The sequence below is a fragment of the Arachis hypogaea genome, chromosome 16 (assembly GCF_003086295.3).
Source record: "Arachis hypogaea cultivar Tifrunner chromosome 16, arahy.Tifrunner.gnm2.J5K5, whole genome shotgun sequence".
Classification (NCBI taxonomy): Eukaryota; Viridiplantae; Streptophyta; class Magnoliopsida; order Fabales; family Fabaceae; genus Arachis; species Arachis hypogaea.
In genome coordinates, this window is record NC_092051.1 from 4417990 (window position 1) to 4438727 (window position 20738).

Below are 20738 nucleotides of genomic sequence, written 5' to 3' on the forward strand. Positions count from 1 at the left end.
AAAAAAATTAAGTGATTTTTGAAAAAGATTTTGAAATTAGAAATAAAAAATATATGATTGAAACTTAATTTTGAAAAAGAAGTGATTGAAAAGATATGATTGAGAATCAAAATAGAAAAAGGAAAGTTTTAAAATTAAAGTTGATTACTTGACTAACAAGAAATTAGAAGATATGATTTTAAAATTAAAACTTTTGATCCTTTCTTAATAGGCAAGTAATAACTTGAAAATTTTGAATTAAATCACTAATTGTAGCAAGGATTTTCGAAAATAGTAATAAATAAAAAAAAAGAAATTGATTTTGAAAAGATATGACTGAAAAGATATGATTTGAAAAAGATTTGATTTTGAAAAATTATGAAAATTTGAAAAAGATTTGAATTAAAAACAAAATCTTCCCTCTAGTGTCCTCCTGGCGTTAAACGCCCAGAATGGCAATCATTCTGGCATTTAACGCCCAAAATGCTACTTTTTTGGGCGTTTAACGCCCAGCCAGGTACCCTGGCTGGCGTTTAAACGCCAGTTTTCCTTCTTCACTGGGCGTTTTTGAACACCCAGCTTTTTTTGTGTAATTCCTCTGCTGCATATTCTGAATCTTCAATTCTCTGTATTATTGACTTGACAAGACACAATTTTGAAATTTTTTTTGAATTTTTAATGATGAGAAACAATCAAAATGCTACTAATCATGGAAACTAAGATTAAACAAACAAAACACAAAACAAGAGAATTTAAAAAAAATTGAAAATTGAAAATGCATATGAAAAACAACAAAACACACAAAACAAGAGAATTTAAAGATCAGAGCAAGGAAATCATCAAGAACAGCTTGAAGATCAATGAAGAACATAATGCACATATTCGAAAAATGCAAGAAGAATAAAGACATGCAATTGACACCAAACTTAAAAATTGACACTTGACTCAAACAAGAGACAAACATTATATTTTTTTTATGATTTTATTAAAAAAAATTTTGTAGTTTTTCGAAAATTATTTTGGAAAAAGAAAAATAGGATTTCAAGATTTTTAATAAGAATTCCAGGAATCTTGCAATGTTAGTCTAAAGCTTCAGCAGACATACAACAGCCAAATTGATAGGAATCAACTAGCTCTTGTGATGATAAAATTATCATCTGAAACTCTAGAATTTATTCTTAAAAATTGTGAAGAACAAAATAAAATAAAATTACCTAATCTAAGCAACAAGATGAACCGTCAGTTGTCCAAACTCGAACAATCCCCGGCAATGGCGCCAAAAACTTGGTGCACGAAATTGTGATCATCAATGGCACCAACAACTTGGTACGCACAATTGTAATCTCAACTCTTTATCACAACTCCGCACAACTAACCAGCAAGTGCACTGGGTCGTCCAAGTAATAAACCTTACGTGAGTAAGGGTCGATCCCACGGAGACTGTCGGCTTGAAGCAAGCTATGGTCATCTTGTAAATCTCAGTCAGGCAGATTCAAATGGTTATGGAGGATTGATAATTAAAAGATAAACATAAAATAGGATAGAGATACTTATGTAATTCATTGGTAGGAATTTCAGATAAGCGTATGGAGATGCTTTGTTCCCTCTGAACCTCTGCTTTCCTATTGCCTTATTCCAATCATTCATACTCCTTTCCATGGCAAGCTTTATGTTGGGCATCACCGTTTTCAATGGCTACTTCCCGTCCTCTCAGTGAAAATGTTCCAAATGCGCTGTCACCGCTCGGCTAATCATCTGTCGGTTCTCGATCATGTTGGAATAAGATCCATTGATCCTTTTGCGTCTGTCACACGCCCAACACTCGTGAGTTTGAAGCTCGTCACAGTCATCCCTTCCCAGATCCTACTCGAAATACCACAGACAAGGTTTAGACTTTCCGGATTTCAAGAATGACCGCCAATAATTCTAGCCTATACCACGAAGAATCTGATCGTAGATCAGGAGGCTAAGAGATACACATTCAAGCTTGTTTGCATGTAGAACGGAAGTGGTTGTCAGGCACGCGTTTATAGGTGAGAATGGTGATGAGCATCACATAATCATCAAATTCATCATATTCTTGTGTGCGAATGAATATCTTAGAGAAGAAATAGGCTTGAGTTGAATAGAAAAACAATAGTACTTTGCATTAATTCATGAGGAACAGCAGAGCTCCACACCTTAATCTATGGTGTGTAGAAACTCCACCGTTGAAAATACAAAAGTGATAATGGTGATCATTGGCTTCGGCCCCAGAGAGGGAACCAGAAGAACCAAGATGAAAATACAACAGCAAAAGGTCCTATTTATAGAGAACTAGTAGCCTAGGGTTTACAAGAATGAGTAAATGATGCAGAAATCTACTTCCGGGCCCACTTGGTGTGTGCTTGGGCTGAGCATTGAAGCTTTCATGTGTAGAGACTTTTCTTGGAGTTAAACGCCAGCTTTTGTGCCAGTTTGGGTGTTTAACTCCAGCTTTTATGCCAGTTATTGCGTTTTGACGCCAGAATTTCTATGCTGACTTGCAATGCCGGTTTGGGCCATCAAATCTTGGGCAAAGTATGGACTATTAGATATTTCTGGAAAGCCCAGGATGTCTACTTTCCAACGCAATTGAGAGCGCGCCAATTGGGCTTCTGTAGCTCCAAAAAATCCACTTTGAGTGCAGGGAGGTCAGAATCCAACAGCATCTGCAGTCCTTTTTCAGCCTCTGAATGAGATTTTTGCTCAGGTCCCTCAATTCCAGCCAGAAAATACCTGAAATCACAGAAAAACACACAAACTCATAGTAAAGTCCAGAAATGTGATTTTTATTTAAAAACTAATAAAAATATAATAAAAACTAACTAAAATATACTAAAAACATATTAAAAACAATGGCAAAAAGCGTATAAATTATCCGCTCATCATTGCTGTTTTGGTTCCTGAGTTTGATTATGCTCGGCTGGACGTGACAAAGGTGGTTATTGATGGGAAGCTTGTGGTAGATGGGACTGTGGAAGACCATGATGAGAACGCCCCCTCTTCTTAACTTTTGTTATTTATTTTGTATGTATTTGGCTTGTTTTGTTAGACTTTTTGATGATACTTGGTTTGTTTTGGCTAGATTTGTGATTGGCCTTGACTTTGAATATTTTGATATGTATACAAGCATGACCTGTTTGGATAGATGCTCTTTAAGTAGCATTAAGAAAATAGAAGTAGATCGGTGTTTATAACTTATTGTTTGTGTTGGATGATATCACTTTTTGTGCGTCCGGCCTCATTAAAACCCTCCTTAGGTAAAACCCTGATATATATGGGAAAAAACCTCTAAAGGGGGAAAAAGAGTACCTTCATTCGCGGATTTGTACAAATTATGATCTGTAGATTTTTCAAAGAAGATACATTCCAGCTTCCTAATACTGGTTCGCCGTGTAGTGTTTGGAGCTGATAAGCCCCCAGGCCGAGTACTTTTGCCACCTGAAATGGTCCTTCCCAGTTGGCGGAGAGCTTTCTGTGTGAAGGAGGTCGCCTTGCTTCCTCTGTTTTTCTGAGGACTAGGTCTCCTTCACCGAATATCTTCGGCACTACTCTAGCGTTGTGCTTTCTTTCAGCCAACTGGTTTTTAGCTTTCTGCTTGATTGCTGCAATTTCCCTGTCTTCTTCGCTTAGATCAAGCTCGGTATTTCTTATGTTTGTATTGTGTTGTTCATCATATAGCGTAGGAATGCCGACCTCAATAGGGATTAGTGCTTCTGACCCATAGACTAGTTTGAAGGGTGTCTCGCCCGTGGTGGATTGTATTGTTGTGTTGTAACTCCAAAGTATTTCTGGAATTAACTCCGCCCATTCTCCTTTCGCGTTATTGACTTTTTTCTTTATTGCCTGCAATATAACCTTGTTAGCAGCTTCGGCCTGCCCATTGGTCTGTGGGTGTTCGACCAAGCTAAAATGATGCTGTATGTTAAAATTTTTAAGAAATAATGCGACTTTGTTATCTGTAAATTGTCTTCTGTTGTCTGTTATTATTTCTTTTGGTATTCCAAATCGGCAGATGATGTTTTTCCATATGAAAGATCGTACCTTTTCGGCAGTTATTCTCGCTAATGGTTGTGCTTCTATTCATTTTGAGAAATAGTCTACTGATACCAAAAGAAATTTTACCTGGCCTGGCGCTACTGGAAATGGGCCGAGGATATCGAGCCCCCATCTGCTGAAGGGCCAGCTTACCTCTATGCTGTACAATACCTTGGTTGGTTTCATAGATATGGTGGCATACTTCTGACAGTTGTCACATGTCTTGACCTTTTTTATGCAATCCCTCTTTATGGTCGGCTAGTAGTATCCTGTTCAGATGATCTTTGCGGCAAGAGCTCGTCCGCCGATGTGGTTTCCACATATGCCCTCATGAATTTCGTCCATTACTTCTTTTGCTTCATCTTTATTTAGGCATTTTAGCAGTGGTTGTGAGAAACCGCGCTTGTATAGTTTTCGTCCTATGTTTGTGTAGAGACTTGCTTTTCATCTGAAATGTTGTGGGTTAGGCTCGTCTCTGGGTATGATACCTAAATTAATTACTCAAGGAAAGGTGTTCTCCAGTCGTGGAGGTGGTTAATGCTTGTTATTGCTAATAGTGCAATGCTAGGCTTTTTAAGTGTAAGTTGTGATAATATCGATGTTTGTGTATCCGCCCTAGTGGCGGCGAGCTTAGACAATATATCTGCCCTAACGTTATTTTCTCTATGCACATGCAATATGATGAATGAACTGAATTTTGAAATGAGATCCTTTGCTATGAGCCAATACCGCTCTAGCAAGGGATCCTTTACCTGAAATTCTCTTCGGATTTGTTGAACCACCAAGAGGGAATCGCAATGTACTGTTAGGTTATGTGCTTGGAGGTTGAGGGCGAGCTTGAGTCCTGCTATGAGTGCCTCATACTCTGCCTGATTGTTGCTTGCCGAGAAGTGGAATTGGAGTGAGTGTTCGGCTATAACCGTGTCTCCTTCTTTCAGGATTACCCTGGCCCCACTTCCTTCTCGGCTTGATGCCCCGTCGACGTGTAACTCCCAGACCTTGTTGTGGTGGTGCTTGTCAGGTGTGAGCTCAAAAACGAAGTCTGTGAGGATCTGTGCCTTCAGAGCTGTCCTTGGTTGGAACTGAATATCAAACTCAGAGAGCTCGATGGACCACTTGGTCAATCGTCTAGCCAGTTCAGGTTTTGTCAGTATTTTCCTTAACGGTTGGTTCGTTCTTACAATTATTGTGTGGCTCTAAAAATAGTGCCTGAGTCTTCTTACTGTTATTACTAGTGTTAAGGCCAGCTGTTCTATTCTCGGGTACCTTTGTTCTGTTGGTTACATGACTCTGCTGACGAAGTATACTGGCTTTTGCATTTTCCTGTCTCAATGACAAGAGCCGAGCTTATAGAATAATTGGAAACGGATAAATACAAGTATAAAGGTTTACCGACTTCTAGTCTTTGTAACACCGGTGGTGATGATAAGATGGCTTTGAGCTCGGCGAATGCTGTCTCACATTCTTTTGTCCACTCAAATTTCTTATTCTTTGATATCGTCTTGAAGAAGTGGTATGATCGACTTGATACTGCTGGCAAGAATTGTGATAGAGCAGCTACTCTTCCTGCTAATTGTTGTACCTCTTTCATCGTTTTAGGGCTCGCCATGTCAAGTATTGCATCACATTTTTTGGGATTTGCTTCGATTCCTCGTGAGGTTAGCATAAATCCGAGGAACTTGCCTCCTTGTACCCCAGAGGCACATTTTTCCGGGTTTAATCTCATTTTGTATGCTTGGATCTGTTCGAATACCTCCCTAAGGTCCTCGCAGTGTGATCTTTCTTGGGTGGTCTTGGCGACCATATCATCCACGTAGATTTCCATATTTCAACCTATCTGATGACGAAAAACCTTGTCCATGAGTCGTTGGTATGTCGCACCTGCATTCTTTAGACCAAATAGAATCACTCTATAACAAAAATTTCCATGTTCAGTTATAAATGCTGTCTTGCTTTGGTCTTCTGGATGAATGAGGATCTGGTTGTAGCCAGAATATGCATCCATGAAGCTTAAGCTTTTGAAACCAGATGCACTGTCTACGAGTTTGTCAATGCACGGTAAAGGGTATGCATCTTTAGGGCATGCTTTGTTCAGATCTGTGAAGTCGACGCACATGCGCCATGTACCTGAATTTTTCCTTACCATTACCACATTTAACAGCCATGTGGTGAAGCGGATCTCTTTGATGCAGTTGGCACTGAGGAGTTTCCTGGTTTCCTCTAGGGCCGCCTTTGACTTTTCTGCTCTGAGATTCCTTTTGTTTTGAGTTATAGGTCGGATCGTCCTGTCAGTGGTGAGCTTGTGACAAATGACGTTTGGGTCTATACCTGGCATATCCGCCGGGGTCCAGGCGAATAGGTCGGCGTTGGCTTGTAACACTTTTATGAGCTCTGATCTTTCTTGTTCTTGGAGTGCTTGGCCAATATATGTGACTTGCTCAGGTTTTGACGTCAATGGGACTTTCTGGAGCTCGTCTGCTGGTTGGGGCCTTTCTTGGGTGTCCCCTCGAGGGTCAAGCTCTGCTAGGAACAGTACCTCGTTTGTGCTGTGAATTGCTTTGACTTCTTGTTGGAATTCTTGTCCTGCAGCCGACTTCTTTAGACTTGCATTGTAGCATTGCCGAGCTTGTTGGCGGTCTGAGTAGAGTGTCGCTATCTTGCCATCTTCTGCCTGAAATTTAACACATAGATGAAAAGTGGATACTACTGCCCTGAACATGTTTAGAGCAGGTCTTCCGAGAATAATATTGTAAGGACTGGGGCAATCAACTATAAGATATTGTATGTCGACGGTTCGTGACCACGGGGTTCTCCCATCATCGTTTTTAGCCATATGTAACCCTTAATCGGAACTCTTTTTCCAGAGAATCCGACCAATTCTCCGGATGAGGGTTGCATTAGTTTTTTAGATATTTTCATTTTTAGAAAAGTAGAGTAAAAAAGGACATCGGCGCTACTACTGGGTCCAAAAGGACTTTTCTTACCAATAGTTCACCTGTCTGGATGGAGATTACCACTGGGTCATCTAAATTTGGAGTGGCCGAGGATACATCTTCCTGACAGAAAATGATTTTGAGATCAGATGTGTCATTGTCGCTTTGTGGTACTGTTCCTTTGATTGCTAGCATCGCGCGGTAACTTCGCTTTCATGCCGAGGCTGTTTCACCTCCCCCGGCGAATCCTCCGGATATGCAATTCATGACCCCCTTTGGTGGGGTATTGTTCGGCCATTTATTGCCTTCCTTGCTCCCCGAGGTTTGTTGATGCTCTTCTCGGTACCGGCTGTTTTCCTTATGCTTTCTTCCTTCAATGTATTTGTCCAAGAGGCCTTTCCGACCTAATCTTTCTAACAAGTCCTTCGCTATCATGCATTCGTCGGTTGTATGTCCATATTTTTGATGAAAAGCATAATGTTTGCTTTTGTCCACAAATCTCTGATCCTGGTAGCTCCTTGCTCTTGCTAGAGGTTTTATGATTTTAGAGTTGAGTATCTCTTTAATTATCTTTTCCCTCTTTGTGTTGAATCTGGTGTAGTTGTCGAACTTCGGGGTGAGCTTGAATGGTTTCCTGGAGTCTTTGTTGTCGGCCGACCTTATTGTTCTACTTTCCTCTCGTCTGGCTTTTATTCTTTCTGTTCTTTCGGCTTCACGGAGCTCTTCAATCTCCATCTGTCCGGCCGCCCTTTCCCGAAACTCCTCTAACGTCTTCAGCTTAGTTACCACGATCGTTTCCCTGAACTTTCCGGATTTAAGGCTGGCCTTAAGGGCGTGTAGGTGAAAAGCAGGGTCCAGATCTGGTATCTCCATGGTGGCTTCTGCAAATCTGGTCATGTAATCTTTTAAGCTTTCATGTGGACCTTGGCAGATGGTTCTGAGATAATCTGATCCGTGCACGTATATCCGTGCTGCTACGAAGTAGTCGATGAAGGACTTTGCTAGTTCTTCGAATGAAGAGATTGACCCTGCAGGTAATTTTGAAAACCAAAGTAATGCAGCACTGTCGAGGTAAGTAGGGAAAGCCCTGCAAAGCACAGGCTCATTGTTAGGGCCGTTAAAAAATGTCATGGACTGGAATTTTTTAATGTGATCCTGGGGGTTGATAAACCCCGATTTCGTGATTTATCTTGTGCTTATTTTGGGGGGATTTTGTCACCTTTTCTCACATTTATTCATTGAAATAGCATGGTTTTATAATTCTCCCTTGAATTTTGCTTAAGTGTAAAAACATGCTTTTTAGGCTCTAAATTGGTGATTTTAATTCACTTTAATTTCATTCGATGCCTTGATGTGTTTGATGAGTGATTTCAGGTTCATAAGGCAAGTATTGGATGGAAGAAATGAGGAGAAAAGCATACAAAAAGGGAGAATGCATGAAGAAACAAAAATTGGGAATGCACCAAAGGACGCGCACGTACACCAGGCACACACGCACAAAAGTGGTTTCACCTATAGACGCGCACGCGTACATGCCGCGCCCGTGCGGGTTGAGAATTTGCTAGTCGATGCGCGCGCGCACATGGCACGCACGCGCCGATACTCTCACGTGGCCCACTTGAAAGCAAAACACTGGGGGCAATTTCTGAGCTGCCCAGGCCCAAATCCAACTTGTTTCTGAGTGTATTTCATGCAGAATTGAAGTCCAAGCAAGGGGGGAGCAATTAGTGAATCCAACATGAACCTTTAGTTAGTTTTCTAGAGAGAGAAGCTCTCTCTTCTCTTTAGAATTAGGTTAGGAGTAGGTTAGATTATCTTAGATTCATATTTAATCATTTGATCTCATCTTGCTTTCTCTACAATTTCATGTTTCTACTCTTGATTCTCTTAGTTTTTATGTTAATTTCCCATTTTGCTCTCTTTTGTGATGATGACTCATGTTGGATTTGTTTACAATTAATGCAATTTTGGTGTTGATGTTTCTTTAATTGATGAATTGAGTTGTGATCTCACTTTTCTTGCAATTAATAGTGGTAGATTTTAGTATTCTTGCAATTTATGATGTTGACCTTTATTGTATTCTAAGTGTTTGATGAAATGCTCTCCTTAGTTTTTGAGTAGTTTTGTCAACTCTTGGCCTAAGCCAAGGGGCTTGAGTGATCTTGAGTTTTTTTGGACATAATGGATTTGGTGATTTGAGAACCCTTGGTGATCAATTTGAAGCCCATTGACGCTAACCCACTACTAAGTCAATTAGTAGGTAGGTTAGGACTTAAGGGTGGATGTGATCAAGCCTATTTGACATACTTCAAGTCTAGGAGTAAATGTTACGTACTTAAGACTTCGAGAGGTAGACTTAATGGGTTGACCTCTCATAATTGTCAATAATTGGTTTGTTGACTAGGATGGTGATCTCAAGCACCCAAGTCTTAGCCAAGAGTTCTTTATTTTGCTTTCTTTACTTACTCACTCAGTTTACTTTCTTGCCATCTCATAAACTAACCCCCCTTTTTACCCATCATAGCCAATACGCAAGCACTCCATTGTTTCCTAGCGAGACGACACGGAGTCCAAATACTCCGGTTAATTTTTATTGGGGTTTGCTATTTGTGACACAAACCCATATCTTAATTTGAGGGAGTAAAACCCCTCCCCGGTCCCTAACCATTTATGAAATTGACCTGGTGCCCCCTCACCATTGGAAATTAACAACGCGGCCCTTAACCATTCTCTCCGTGTGACCAAAAGGACCCTCTCCGTGAAATGTAACCAAGAAATCCTACGTGTAACGGTAACTATCTGACGTGGATTCAAACGATTTGATGAGACAATTGGGTCCTTGCACAATCATCAAAAACGTTGCCGTTTTGATGCACAATGGATTTAAATTCTAACATACATTCCTCATTCTCTCCCTGAAGTATCACACGCTCTCACTCTTTGCTCTCATCCACACAAAAAATTACCGTAAACCCTAGAGACTGTCAGGCTTCCCGTCAGAAACGACGACGAAAGAGAGCCGGCGAGGACGACGTAACTGTGCAGTAACGTGGCATTTGCTGACAGAGGTGGTGACGTGCTACTGACGGAGCCGCACTTCCATTTTTAGAGGTGAGTTTGTACTACCATTTGTAAACGACATCACTGTGGTCCTTCATTTGTTTATCTGAAGGAAGTATTGTTACCATGGACCACCATAAAGTATGATATGCGTACTTTTTTGCATTTGTGAAGAACAGTCACTTTCACTAGGGTTGGGTCATCACTTGGAGTAAAGTTTTTTTATTTGTTTTGAGTATATTAATGTCTGTTAATAATAATTTATTTATGGGTTACTGAGTAAAGTTTATATATTGCAGATGGCTGTTGAGATTATACCAGTATTTCACCATGGAGGGTGGTTTGAGAGAGACGATAATTATATGCTCAGCTACCTTGGTGGTAAGGTGGAGAGATTCCCCAAGTTGGACGTTGACTTTGTTAATTTTAAGAATTTTGAGGAAATGTTCAAAGGATTAGGATATACAGAGTACAAGGCTATGTATTGGCAAGACCCCAGTGCCCCTTACCTAGAGGCTGGCCTCCACATTTTAAAAGGTGACAAAAAAATTAACCAGATATGTGATAACAAGATGGCAAATTTAGAAACTGATGAGTTACATGTGTATTTTGAGCATCATATGAGGCAGCCAGATGTGGATGAAGCAGGGGCTGCTCCTGTAGACTTGAATGATTCCTCCACTGATGATGGCTATGAGAGCGCTAAAGATGAGGTTTATAAGCCTCCCCCACCTGGTTATGAGACACTAAGCAGTAGTAGTAGTGAGGAGTTAAGGTCAAGGAAAAAGAGTAAGAAGGACACACCCAAAAAGAAGAAAATGACACCTAAGAAGAAGAGAGCAACACCTAAGAAGAAAACTGTGACACCTGTGAAGGAAAAAGTTAATGATGATGATGGCCTATCTCCTAAAACGAAGAAGAAAAAGAATAAGAGATATGTGGGGAGGACAAGAATGCATATACTGGATAGGGATGAGGGTCTTAATGGGCCAAGGCAAGGGCAATAGGCTGGAGAGGATGAAAGCCCAAATGTAGTGAATGGAGCAGGTGACAATGATGAGCCCATTGTGGAAGAGCTAGATTCTGACATTGACAAGCCATATCAGTATGAATCAGAAGCATTCAACTCTCCAATTTCTTCTAATGATGAGGGTAGAAAGCCTAAATTTCATGAATTTGATGATGACACTGGTTATGGTGAGGTGGATTTTGAAATTAGAGAAATATTTGACACCATGGCACAATTCAAGCAAGCATTGAAGGACATGTTTGTTTTTGAAAGAAAAGAGTTAGAGTATTTAAAAAATGAAAAGCATAGAGTGAGAGCAAAGTGTGCGGAAGAGGGCTGTCCTTGGCTAATCCTAACTTCCTGGAACAGCCAGGAACTGTGTCTTCAAGTCAAAACATATGTTAAGGAGCACACTTGTGGGAGAAATTTGACAAGCAACATGGCAAGTAGATCATGGGTTACAAGCAAGCTAGTGAAGAGGTTGCTCACACAGCCGCACCTATCACCTAAGGAGGCTTTAGAGCACATGAAAGAGGACTATAATGTGCATATCCACTATAAAATGATACTGAGAGCTTTGAAGGCAGCCAGAGAGGAGGTTATAGGAAATGAAAAGACGCAATTTAGGAAGGTTAGAGATTACTTGTTTGAGCTTCATAGGAGTAATCCAGGGTCAACAGCTATAGTAGATGTGATCCCCCAACCTGAGTCACCACCTGTGTTTGACAAGCTATACATATCATTGGATGCATGCAAGCGTGGGTCAAGTCAGGATGTCGTCCTTTAATCTGGCTAGATGGCTGTCACCTAAAGGGTTATTTTGGTGGGCATCTCCTTCAGCCGTTGCTCAAGACGCTAACAACCACTTTTTCGTCATTACTTACGCTGTGGTTGATAGTGAATGTACTGACACATGGAGGTGGTTCCTAAGTCTCCTCCAGGAGGACCTAGGATCTTGCACTGAATATAGATGGAATTTTATTTCGAGGTGACATGCAGCAAGTGCGGGGAAAAAGGTCACTATTACAAGACATGTAAGGGAGCTCCAAGGGATCCCAATTGGCAGCCAAAGAAGAAGAAGGCAAGAAATGCAAAGGTACAATACTTAGGCTAGTATTAGGAGTTACAGTGATTTAAATGTCTATTAATGTGAGTATCGAATGGGTTTATGTGTCTAGAAAATGGTTTAATGAGGGGTTTATGAGTCTTATAAATGGTTTAATGAGGGGTTTATGTGTCCTAAATTTCTAACAATTGATTACAGGGTTATAACCAAGCTATTGTTATACCTAAATCTGGTGCTGCTCCCTCTGCGGTCATAGATCCTATCGTAAGTTGATGACTAATATGTGTTCTCTTGTTTATGGTGTGGCATAAAATAGGATAACCCTTAACTTGTACACAAATTATAGGCTAAAGCAAGAAAGCATAAGAAGAAGATACCAAGAAATGTTACTCCAGTGACCCTTCCACAGGCAGGAGTAGAAATTCCAGTGTCACAATCTGCTCCTACGAATGAGGTAATAGTAGTGACCAATATAACATTGTGGCTGAATTTTAGTGTACCAAACAGAAATCTAATTTTCATTATTGTTGGTCAAAAAAGCAAGCTCAAGACATCAATGGACAAACTGGTGAAAATGGTGATGGATCACTTGCACCAAACCCAGCTGTACCTAGTCTAACTGCCCCAGGCCCAACCACAACTGCAACCAACCATGTCTTGCAAAATATGGTGAATGGTCCACAAATTCCTACGCCCTTCCGGAAAAAACAGCCAATTCGTAAGCCATTGACATCTCAGGTTCATGGGCCGTTACTTCCACCCACTATGCCCACAAACCAAGCCCCACCAACCCAATCAAGGATGGCTACAAGATCAACTACATCCATTGGCATTAAAGAATTCATCCCAACAGGCAGCAACTAGTGCTGGCACGGCAGCTAGGTTGTTCCAATTCATCCCAACACCAGGACTCAAACAAGGAATCAAGGCACCGAGCTTCGGAGCACCACTAAGCATTAAAGAATTTGGCTCCACTGCACCCCCTTTTAAAGCTCCACGGAAAAAATGAAGATTAGATAGTTATGGCTAGTATTTTGGATAGTATTTTGTGACTTATATCTAATTGGAAACTCTGCCTAACATTGCTATAGTATTTTGGAACTTCTAGTACATAAACACTTTAGATTATGTGTTTTATATACTTACCATGGCATAACATGTAATGCCATGTAGGTGTAATGCCATGTAGGTGTTCTGTAACTTTTTATATATTATGATATTTTGTATTTCAGTCTAAAGATTTTGATTGCATACTAGATTTGGTTTATTCTTCATTCAATGAGATTGTATGAAAACATACTTCAAATGATTAAACACTCAGAAATTGTCACAAGGTTACTTACAATTTAAATCACAACAACATTTCTATCATTGAAATTCAACAATTTAACATCACAGTCATCATCCTTAATGTGCATCTAGTTCATAACATCAACATCCAAAATAAGTTACAATTTTTTTACATCCTATTAGGCTGAAGTGCAGTAATAAAAATTCCACCAACAACAACAATGAAAAATGCCATGATAATACATTTATTCTATCTAGTGTATCTTCTTCCATGAACTCCATCATATAGCTTAATCTCCATCTCTTTAACTTTGTCCCCCAACTCCTTCAATCTCCCATGAACTTTCTTTTTTTGGACTTCTACCACCGTATAGCCAGACTCAGTTATCAGCTCATCCAGCCACTTAAAATATTTGCAATGCGTTGAAGGAGTCTACAATTATGAAAAAAATTTTTAATCAACCTAATTACAGAGAAGATTGTAAGATGGAATAAACCCTAATGTACCTTGAAATAACTGCAACCAAAGAACAACCTATTTGGATTATTTGATGTGGTGGATTCAAAGGGAATTGCATGAGCTCCACAATAACAGCTTGGATGTGTGAACTTCTTCCTTGCCATGCCAACATTGCCAGAGTTGTTGCTTGAAGTTCCGATCGACTTCTCTTTCCATGAACGACGGATTGAATCTGATGAATGTTCTTCCGTGTTCATCACTGAAGGCAAGGTAAGATTTGATATCTAGGATTCACATTAACATTTGGGATTACTCTTATTAAGAACTGGAATCAAAACTGCAGCGTTTTTGATGACTGTGTACATGGATTCTATCCTATCAACAACACTCAGTCCACGTATAACAGCTACCGGTACAGGTAGGATCTTCCGGTTATTTTTTACCTGTAAACCGACAATAGGGTCCTTTTGGTCACACGGAGAGAATGGTTAAGGGCCGCGTTGTTAATTTCCAATGGTGAGGGGGCGCCAGGTCAATTTCGTAAATGGTTAGGGACCGGGGATATGAACTTGAAGCTCCATGGTGAGGAAGGAGAATTGAAGCAAGAAGGACAACAAGAGGAGAAGATAGAGATTAGCGAACAAAAGGAAGTAGTGAATGGATGTTTAGGATACGTTGAGCACATAAAGGAATCTCGAATTGAAGAACCCTCTTCCAAGAAGTTTGGTGGGGATATTGAAGAGAAGAGTAATGTTGCGGAAGTAAACGGAGAGTTGAAGGAAATTGATCAAGAAATGGATTCCATCACCAGTGATTTTTTGCCTATGTCGATCAATCCCTTTGACGATCTTGTTGAACCTTCCCCCAGTGGATTAGAAAGCAAGGTTGAGGAAGATGTGAAACCTCCAAGGCCTACTGAGGGTGAAGAACTGGGAGTAGTATTCCAAGCAACAAGCGCTCCTATCTATGATGATTCCGAATCAACAGATGATCCTTTCGAGTTTGAAGAGTCCTTCCCTAGAATACCTAGACTTGATGATGAGGTCAACTTCACTACACCTCCCATCTATGATGAGAGTAATGGGGAAGAAAGAGAAGAAATTGGTGAAGAAGAATATGAACTTGAGGAAGCTTGGCTTGAGGAGAATCTTGAAGAACCTTGCCAAGTGGTGGAAACCTTTAGAATAGGATGGACGGGAGTAGAGCATGCTTTATCAAGATCTTTGGGAACCCCTCCACCTAGTTCGTCATCCAATCCTTTGCTTGAGTGGGTAAAACTTCTAACTCTTAGCTTTATTATCCCACTTGAGTATGGTTTGCTTGATACGGATGGCCAACTTAGGGCACTTTGTGGAATTAAGCGAAAGAGGAGCATGTTTAGTGGTTGGCGTTCTAAATCTAGGCTCATTATGGTGGGAAGCTCGAAATTGGAGAGCATGGATTGGTGTAATGCTCAATTAAATGGGTCTAGGAGAGTAGTTTGGTGCTTCCATGAGAATTCTGCTTTCTCGTCACCCGGACAAAGTCAAGGCAATCAACTAGAAGATGGGTGCGAGGATAAGATATGGGATCCTGGATTATCCTATGATAGTCAATTTCGGGAGCTCATGTCTTGGAGGGGACCTCACCAAAGCTTAATGAAGAAGGTTGGAACTTCTAACAACCAATTGAAGGACAAGCACTCTTAGAGGTTCAAGGATGGATACAAGCATAAGCCACCTTGACAAGAAGCCTCCCCATGTCTAACTTAAGGACTTAAACTAAAAGTGCTTGGTGGGAGACACCCCACCATGGTAAACTCTTTCCATTTTCTTGTAGATGTAATGAATGAATGAATTGAGTTCCATTGTATATAGTTTTTTTACTTCTTGGTATATTTTTCTTTGCTTGCTAAGGTGTCTATACGTTCTATGCTTTAATTAGGGATAACTCTCTGAATTTGAGTTTTTGCTTGAATTGCAAGTTTTCTCAAGTTGTTTGAAAAAAATCCCCTATGTTTCAAAATGTGCTTAATCTTGCATCTTAGCTAGTTCTAGAGTTTTAGAGAAGGATGGAAAGTTATGAGCTCTTTTTGATGTTCATTAAAAAAAAACCAAGCCACGCGCAAGCGCAAGGCGCGCGCGCGCGTTGGCTGTACATTTCTAGCTATCTGGGACAAGGACCAGAGAGTTGTGCCACTTTTTGGCCAACTCTGTGTCTCAACCCACGCGGACGCAAGCTGTACGCGTCCACACCACTCCCTGTTTCTTCACCCACGCGTTGGCGTACTCCGCGCCTCCGCGCCCATTCCATAAGCTCGAACCATCCACGCGAACGCGCACAGTGCGCGCGCGCATCGATGCATTTTAGTATCACCCAGGCCAAAGGACCCGAGAGTTGTGCCAACTATGGGCCTCTTTTGTGCCTCTGGCCCAGCACATTCACGCGGACGCGCACCGTACGCGTCCGCGCCGATCCCTATTTCTCCCATTTACGCGTAGACGCCGCCGTCGCCACCGGAGTGGGTATCACCGTTGGCAACCCCACATTGTTGCCCTCTCCGCCCCTTCCTCCCAATTCTGCTTTCGCTTAGCTTACAGATTTTGCTTCCCCTGTTCTGCTTCTCTTTTTATTGCTTATTGTTAATTGCATTAGTTTAGTTAGATTAGCTTAGTTAGCTAGCTTAGTTTGGTTTAGGTGGTTAGCGAATCTGGGCTGAGTAGTGGATTTAGGTTTGTTTGAATCTTTGCTGCTGTGTGAATTTGCTCTGTTTCGTTGCTTTGCTTGTGCTGTATATTTGCCTTGCCTAATGCTATTGCATACTGCTTTGATACTGTTCTGGTGCTGTGCTAAAATCCAGTTTCTCTGTGCATTGTGTGAGGAAAGAATGCTTTTGTAGCATGCTGGTTTGGTTTGAATTATTTATGATGACCTGCTGCTAAAATATTGGCTCATTTGTTCAATTCATATGAATTCATACCTAGTGTTTGTGCTTTTGCTTTTCAATGAATTTATATGGAATCTGATTTGACTGTTTGAACTTGGAAATAGCCAATTTACTGCTGAAATGCTGCCGTATTTTTCCTAACCACATTCCGTGAGTCCAATGTTTTGATTGGTGTAACAAGCTTCTAGTTGACAATTTCTGTCAATTAGAACTTTGTTGCTTAAATGGTTTTGGATAATCCTCTAGGGTATGTTTACAGGTTTTTGGTCGTGCTTCTAATACTATTTGCTTGCTTGCAATGCTAACTTGTATATATGCGTTACATGGTTGAGTAAGTTTTCAAACTGACCATAACTTAAAATCTCCTTAAAATTTTGTGCCTCTTTTGCATAGACACACAAGTTTGAATGTTTTAATCTATGTGACCAAATGGTTCATTATATTTATACATAGTCTCATTAAGTCACATGGACCATGAGGTTTTCAATTCATATTTGAACTTGTGACTTGCATGCATTGTTAGAATTGGTGTTAAATGTGCTTGATTTACTTGTTTCTTAAGGTCTTGATTTCACCAACACTACTAGTGATCCTTGCATTGATTGATGTTTTGTTCCATGTTAGTTGCTTCCTAGCTATATCATATTTCATCATCAATGACTTATTGCATTTCATGATTGTGAACGTGCTTACACTCCTAGTTCGTGCATTCCTTTTGAATTGAGCTAGTAACCACCATATCACTGATTTTTAAACTGATTTCTAACTTTAATTGTTTAACCCACTAACTTCTTTTGGTTTTCAACCTAACTCTTTTTATCATTATTTTGGATATGGTGTTTCCTAGGCTTAGTAAACGAGTAATGTGCAAAATATGGTTTGAATTCTTGGTTTGAAGTTTGGTTTGAATTCTGCATTCTGTTGCTTGCATTCCAAGAAATCTCCTTTCTTTATTCACTTCATCAGTATGCTTTGCTTTGAGTGCTTTATATCTATTTGACTATCTGCTTATATTGTATCATCTCTGTTTTTCAAGATGTCGGATAAAGGAAAAGCTATAGCCACTACTTCCAAAAAGAGGAAGTGCTCTAAAACCTCTACCCCCTCACCATATGCTGACTATGCCGAGAATCTGCTAAATGAAGAAGACAAAGAAAATCAGCTACTCTCATCCACTGATTCAACCAAATTCCCTAACCTCTACTGCGAGCTACGCTTCTCCAGTTATAAGAAGAAAAATCTGAATATTGAGAAGAAGCTGAACCTTCCCAATGAAGTGAGGCGTGCCATAAACACCCGCATCTCAGAGTTGGGATTGGATTTCGTTGATAGGGACTTAGGAAGGATTAACATCTCATGGGTTAAGGAGTTTTACTGTAACTTCTTCCGAGCAAACTTGGATTCAGTGCACTTAAGGGGTAGAGAGATTATGATCACTGAGGATGCCATATGGGATGCACTGCTTTGCAGAGTTGGTACTCCTGACACTTGTGCCTACCAGCAGGCAGAGGTAGCTCTTCTCTCCATGACTTTTGACTATGAGGCGCTTAAGCGCGTGATTGCTACACCAGACGCTCCCTGGGTGATGGATTCGAACAACAAGAAGCCTAAGGGGATGCTATCTACATATCTGTCTAAGGAGGCTAGGACCTGGCAGCAGATATTTGCCCACTATGTCCTGCCTACCACTCACTTCTCAGAGATTCTGATGGATATGCTAGTTCTGATTGGGTGTGTCATGGAAGGGAAAGAGGTGTATTTCCCCCGGCTGATTAGGCATAGCATGTGGAGAGCTCATATTCGCAGCTTGCTACCGTTTCCTACACTGGTTACTAGTTTAGCTGAGCTAGCTGATGTCCCGTGGGAGGACGATGAGTTGACACCACCACCCCCAGATGACGACGATAAGGAAGTTACTATTCCATGGTGTGGATGGCTACACGAGAAGCCCCCGGCCAGACGTCGTTCTCGGGCTAGAGCGGTAGTTGAGGCAGTCAGACCCTCCTCCTCCACAGTAGCAGCAAAACCCTCTTCCTCCACAGCAGCCGCAGCATCCTTACCACCACCGCCACCAGCACCTGTGCCGACTTATCTGTTAGTGCAGCACCTTCTTCGCTTCATGGTGCACTTCGAGCATCGTGTCATGCGACGTCTTGACCGCATGGACCAGGTATTCGCATCACAGGGCATTGAGCTCCCTCCACTTCCAGACTCTCCCATCTCTGACGAGCAGGATCAAGAGGAGGAGCATAGTGAGGAGCCGACACAGCAGGAGGCACCACTAGAGACGCAGACCACCACTGAGGTCCATCAGCTCCTGAGGTCCAGCATGACATACCTGAGCCACAGCCAGTACCACCTCCAGTCCTACAGCCTGAGCATGAGCCACAGCCTGGTACAATTGTTGACCCTCATCCCGAGCTTCAGTAATAGCATCGAGGACGATGCTTGATTCTAAAGTGTGGGGAGGTCACCGTTCGTGACCAGTGTTTATATTTATGTGGTGAACTTTCAGACTTCTATTTCTATTCGCTGCTACTTTATTTTGTTTTATTTTGCACTTTATTTTTTAGATCATTTTGGGATTACTGTATATATTTAGACTTTGTGGATACTCTTGTTTTGGTTGTTGCACACTTTTAGTACATATATATATATATATATATATATATATATATATATATATATATATATGTTTTGCATCTTAGTTGTTGATTGTGATTAGAAAATTTCTGGATTGCTAAAAATCTAGTCAACCCTTTTTATATAAGAAATGTGTTTTAATTGAAAAAGGGGTAAACTAGGAGAATTTTTAAAATTTTCTAAATCACAACATTGCATTAGAATAAGCTTAGTCAATATGACAAAAATTTCCAAGAAACTCATTTTTAAGGCACCACCCAATTGGTTGAAATTTTTTTTTTTGAGAACTTGCTTGAACTATATACTTGTGGATCATGTTTTGAGCAAAGAACACAAGCATGTGAGATTTGAGCCTAATTGTGTGGTTACATCATACATAACCACTTACTTCCATTCTTGTGTGCATTATTCTCTTTCTATGATTGTAATCCTTGATTTGTTTGATTCTTTATGTCCATTATTTTGTGTATACATGCATTTATATGATTGAGGCCATTGTTTAAGAAGCTCACTTACCCAAATAGCCTACCTTTTATCTCCCATTGTTAACCAATCTTGAGCCTATGCTTAACCCATTTATTCTTAATTGTAGCACGTTACAAACCTAAGTGAAAAATAATAAATGTCCCTTGTTTGGATCTTTGATTAGCTTAGGCCAGTGAGAGTGTGCATTATTTGATTTTGGGAAAGTTGGGAACATTGGGTAGAGATAAAAGTGTGTTTTTGTATTTTGTGGAAAAATCTTGGGAATTGGGTACATGCTCATGTATTAATCATGTGTAAACCGTATGCATTGATATTCTCGTATATATTTTACTTTAAAAAAAAGAAAGAAAGAAAGAAAAAGAAAAGCAATAAAAAGGAGACAAAATGCCCCAAAGTGAAGTTCAATAATAATCAATGCATATGTGTGGTGATAAAAAAGAGAATACATGAGTGTGTGAGAAAAGTGAAGAATGGGTAGTTAGGTTTGTTTAGAATTATATAGATTGTCATAGGTTAGGTGGGAATTTTAAGTTAATCAAAGATTCGAATTTCTAGCTCACTTAACCATATGCAGCCTACCTTGACCCTAGCCCCATTACAACCTATGGGAAAGACCTCATGATATTTGTATGCATGCATAAAGTAATTGTTGATTGTTAGATGAAAAACAAATCTTGAAAAGTATGAGTAGGGGAGAATTGAGTGAATCAACCCCATACACTTGAGCGCATAGAGCGGATACACATCCGGCGAGGGTTCGATCGCTCAATTACATGTTTCTACCCATGATCATCTTTTCTTGCAAGTTTGTGAAATCTTTTAATGAT

At 40.4% G+C, this 20738-nt stretch overlaps 2 protein-coding genes across 2 annotated transcripts; both read right to left on the reverse strand.

Annotated features, from left to right (window-relative positions):
* Positions 1 to 5866: 5866 nt before the first annotated feature.
* On the reverse strand, positions 5867 to 6871 carry LOC112754639 (uncharacterized). Its single transcript, XM_025802337.1, has one exon. It carries the CDS (start codon positions 6869 to 6871, stop codon positions 5867 to 5869), a length of 1005 nt encoding a protein of 334 aa, XP_025658122.1.
* A 313-nt stretch (positions 6872 to 7184) lies between these two features.
* LOC112754640 (uncharacterized) lies at positions 7185 to 8102 on the reverse strand. Its single transcript, XM_025802338.1, has one exon. It carries the CDS (start codon positions 8100 to 8102, stop codon positions 7185 to 7187), a length of 918 nt encoding a protein of 305 aa, XP_025658123.1.
* Positions 8103 to 20738: the final 12636 nt, after the last annotated feature.

Coding starts and splice junctions, on each gene's coding strand:
- LOC112754640 (XM_025802338.1), bottom strand. CDS start 8,102: ATGACATTTTTTAACGGCCCTAACAATGAGCCTGTGCTTTGCAGGGCT.
- LOC112754639 (XM_025802337.1), bottom strand. CDS start 6,871: ATGGCTAAAAACGATGATGGGAGAACCCCGTGGTCACGAACCGTCGAC.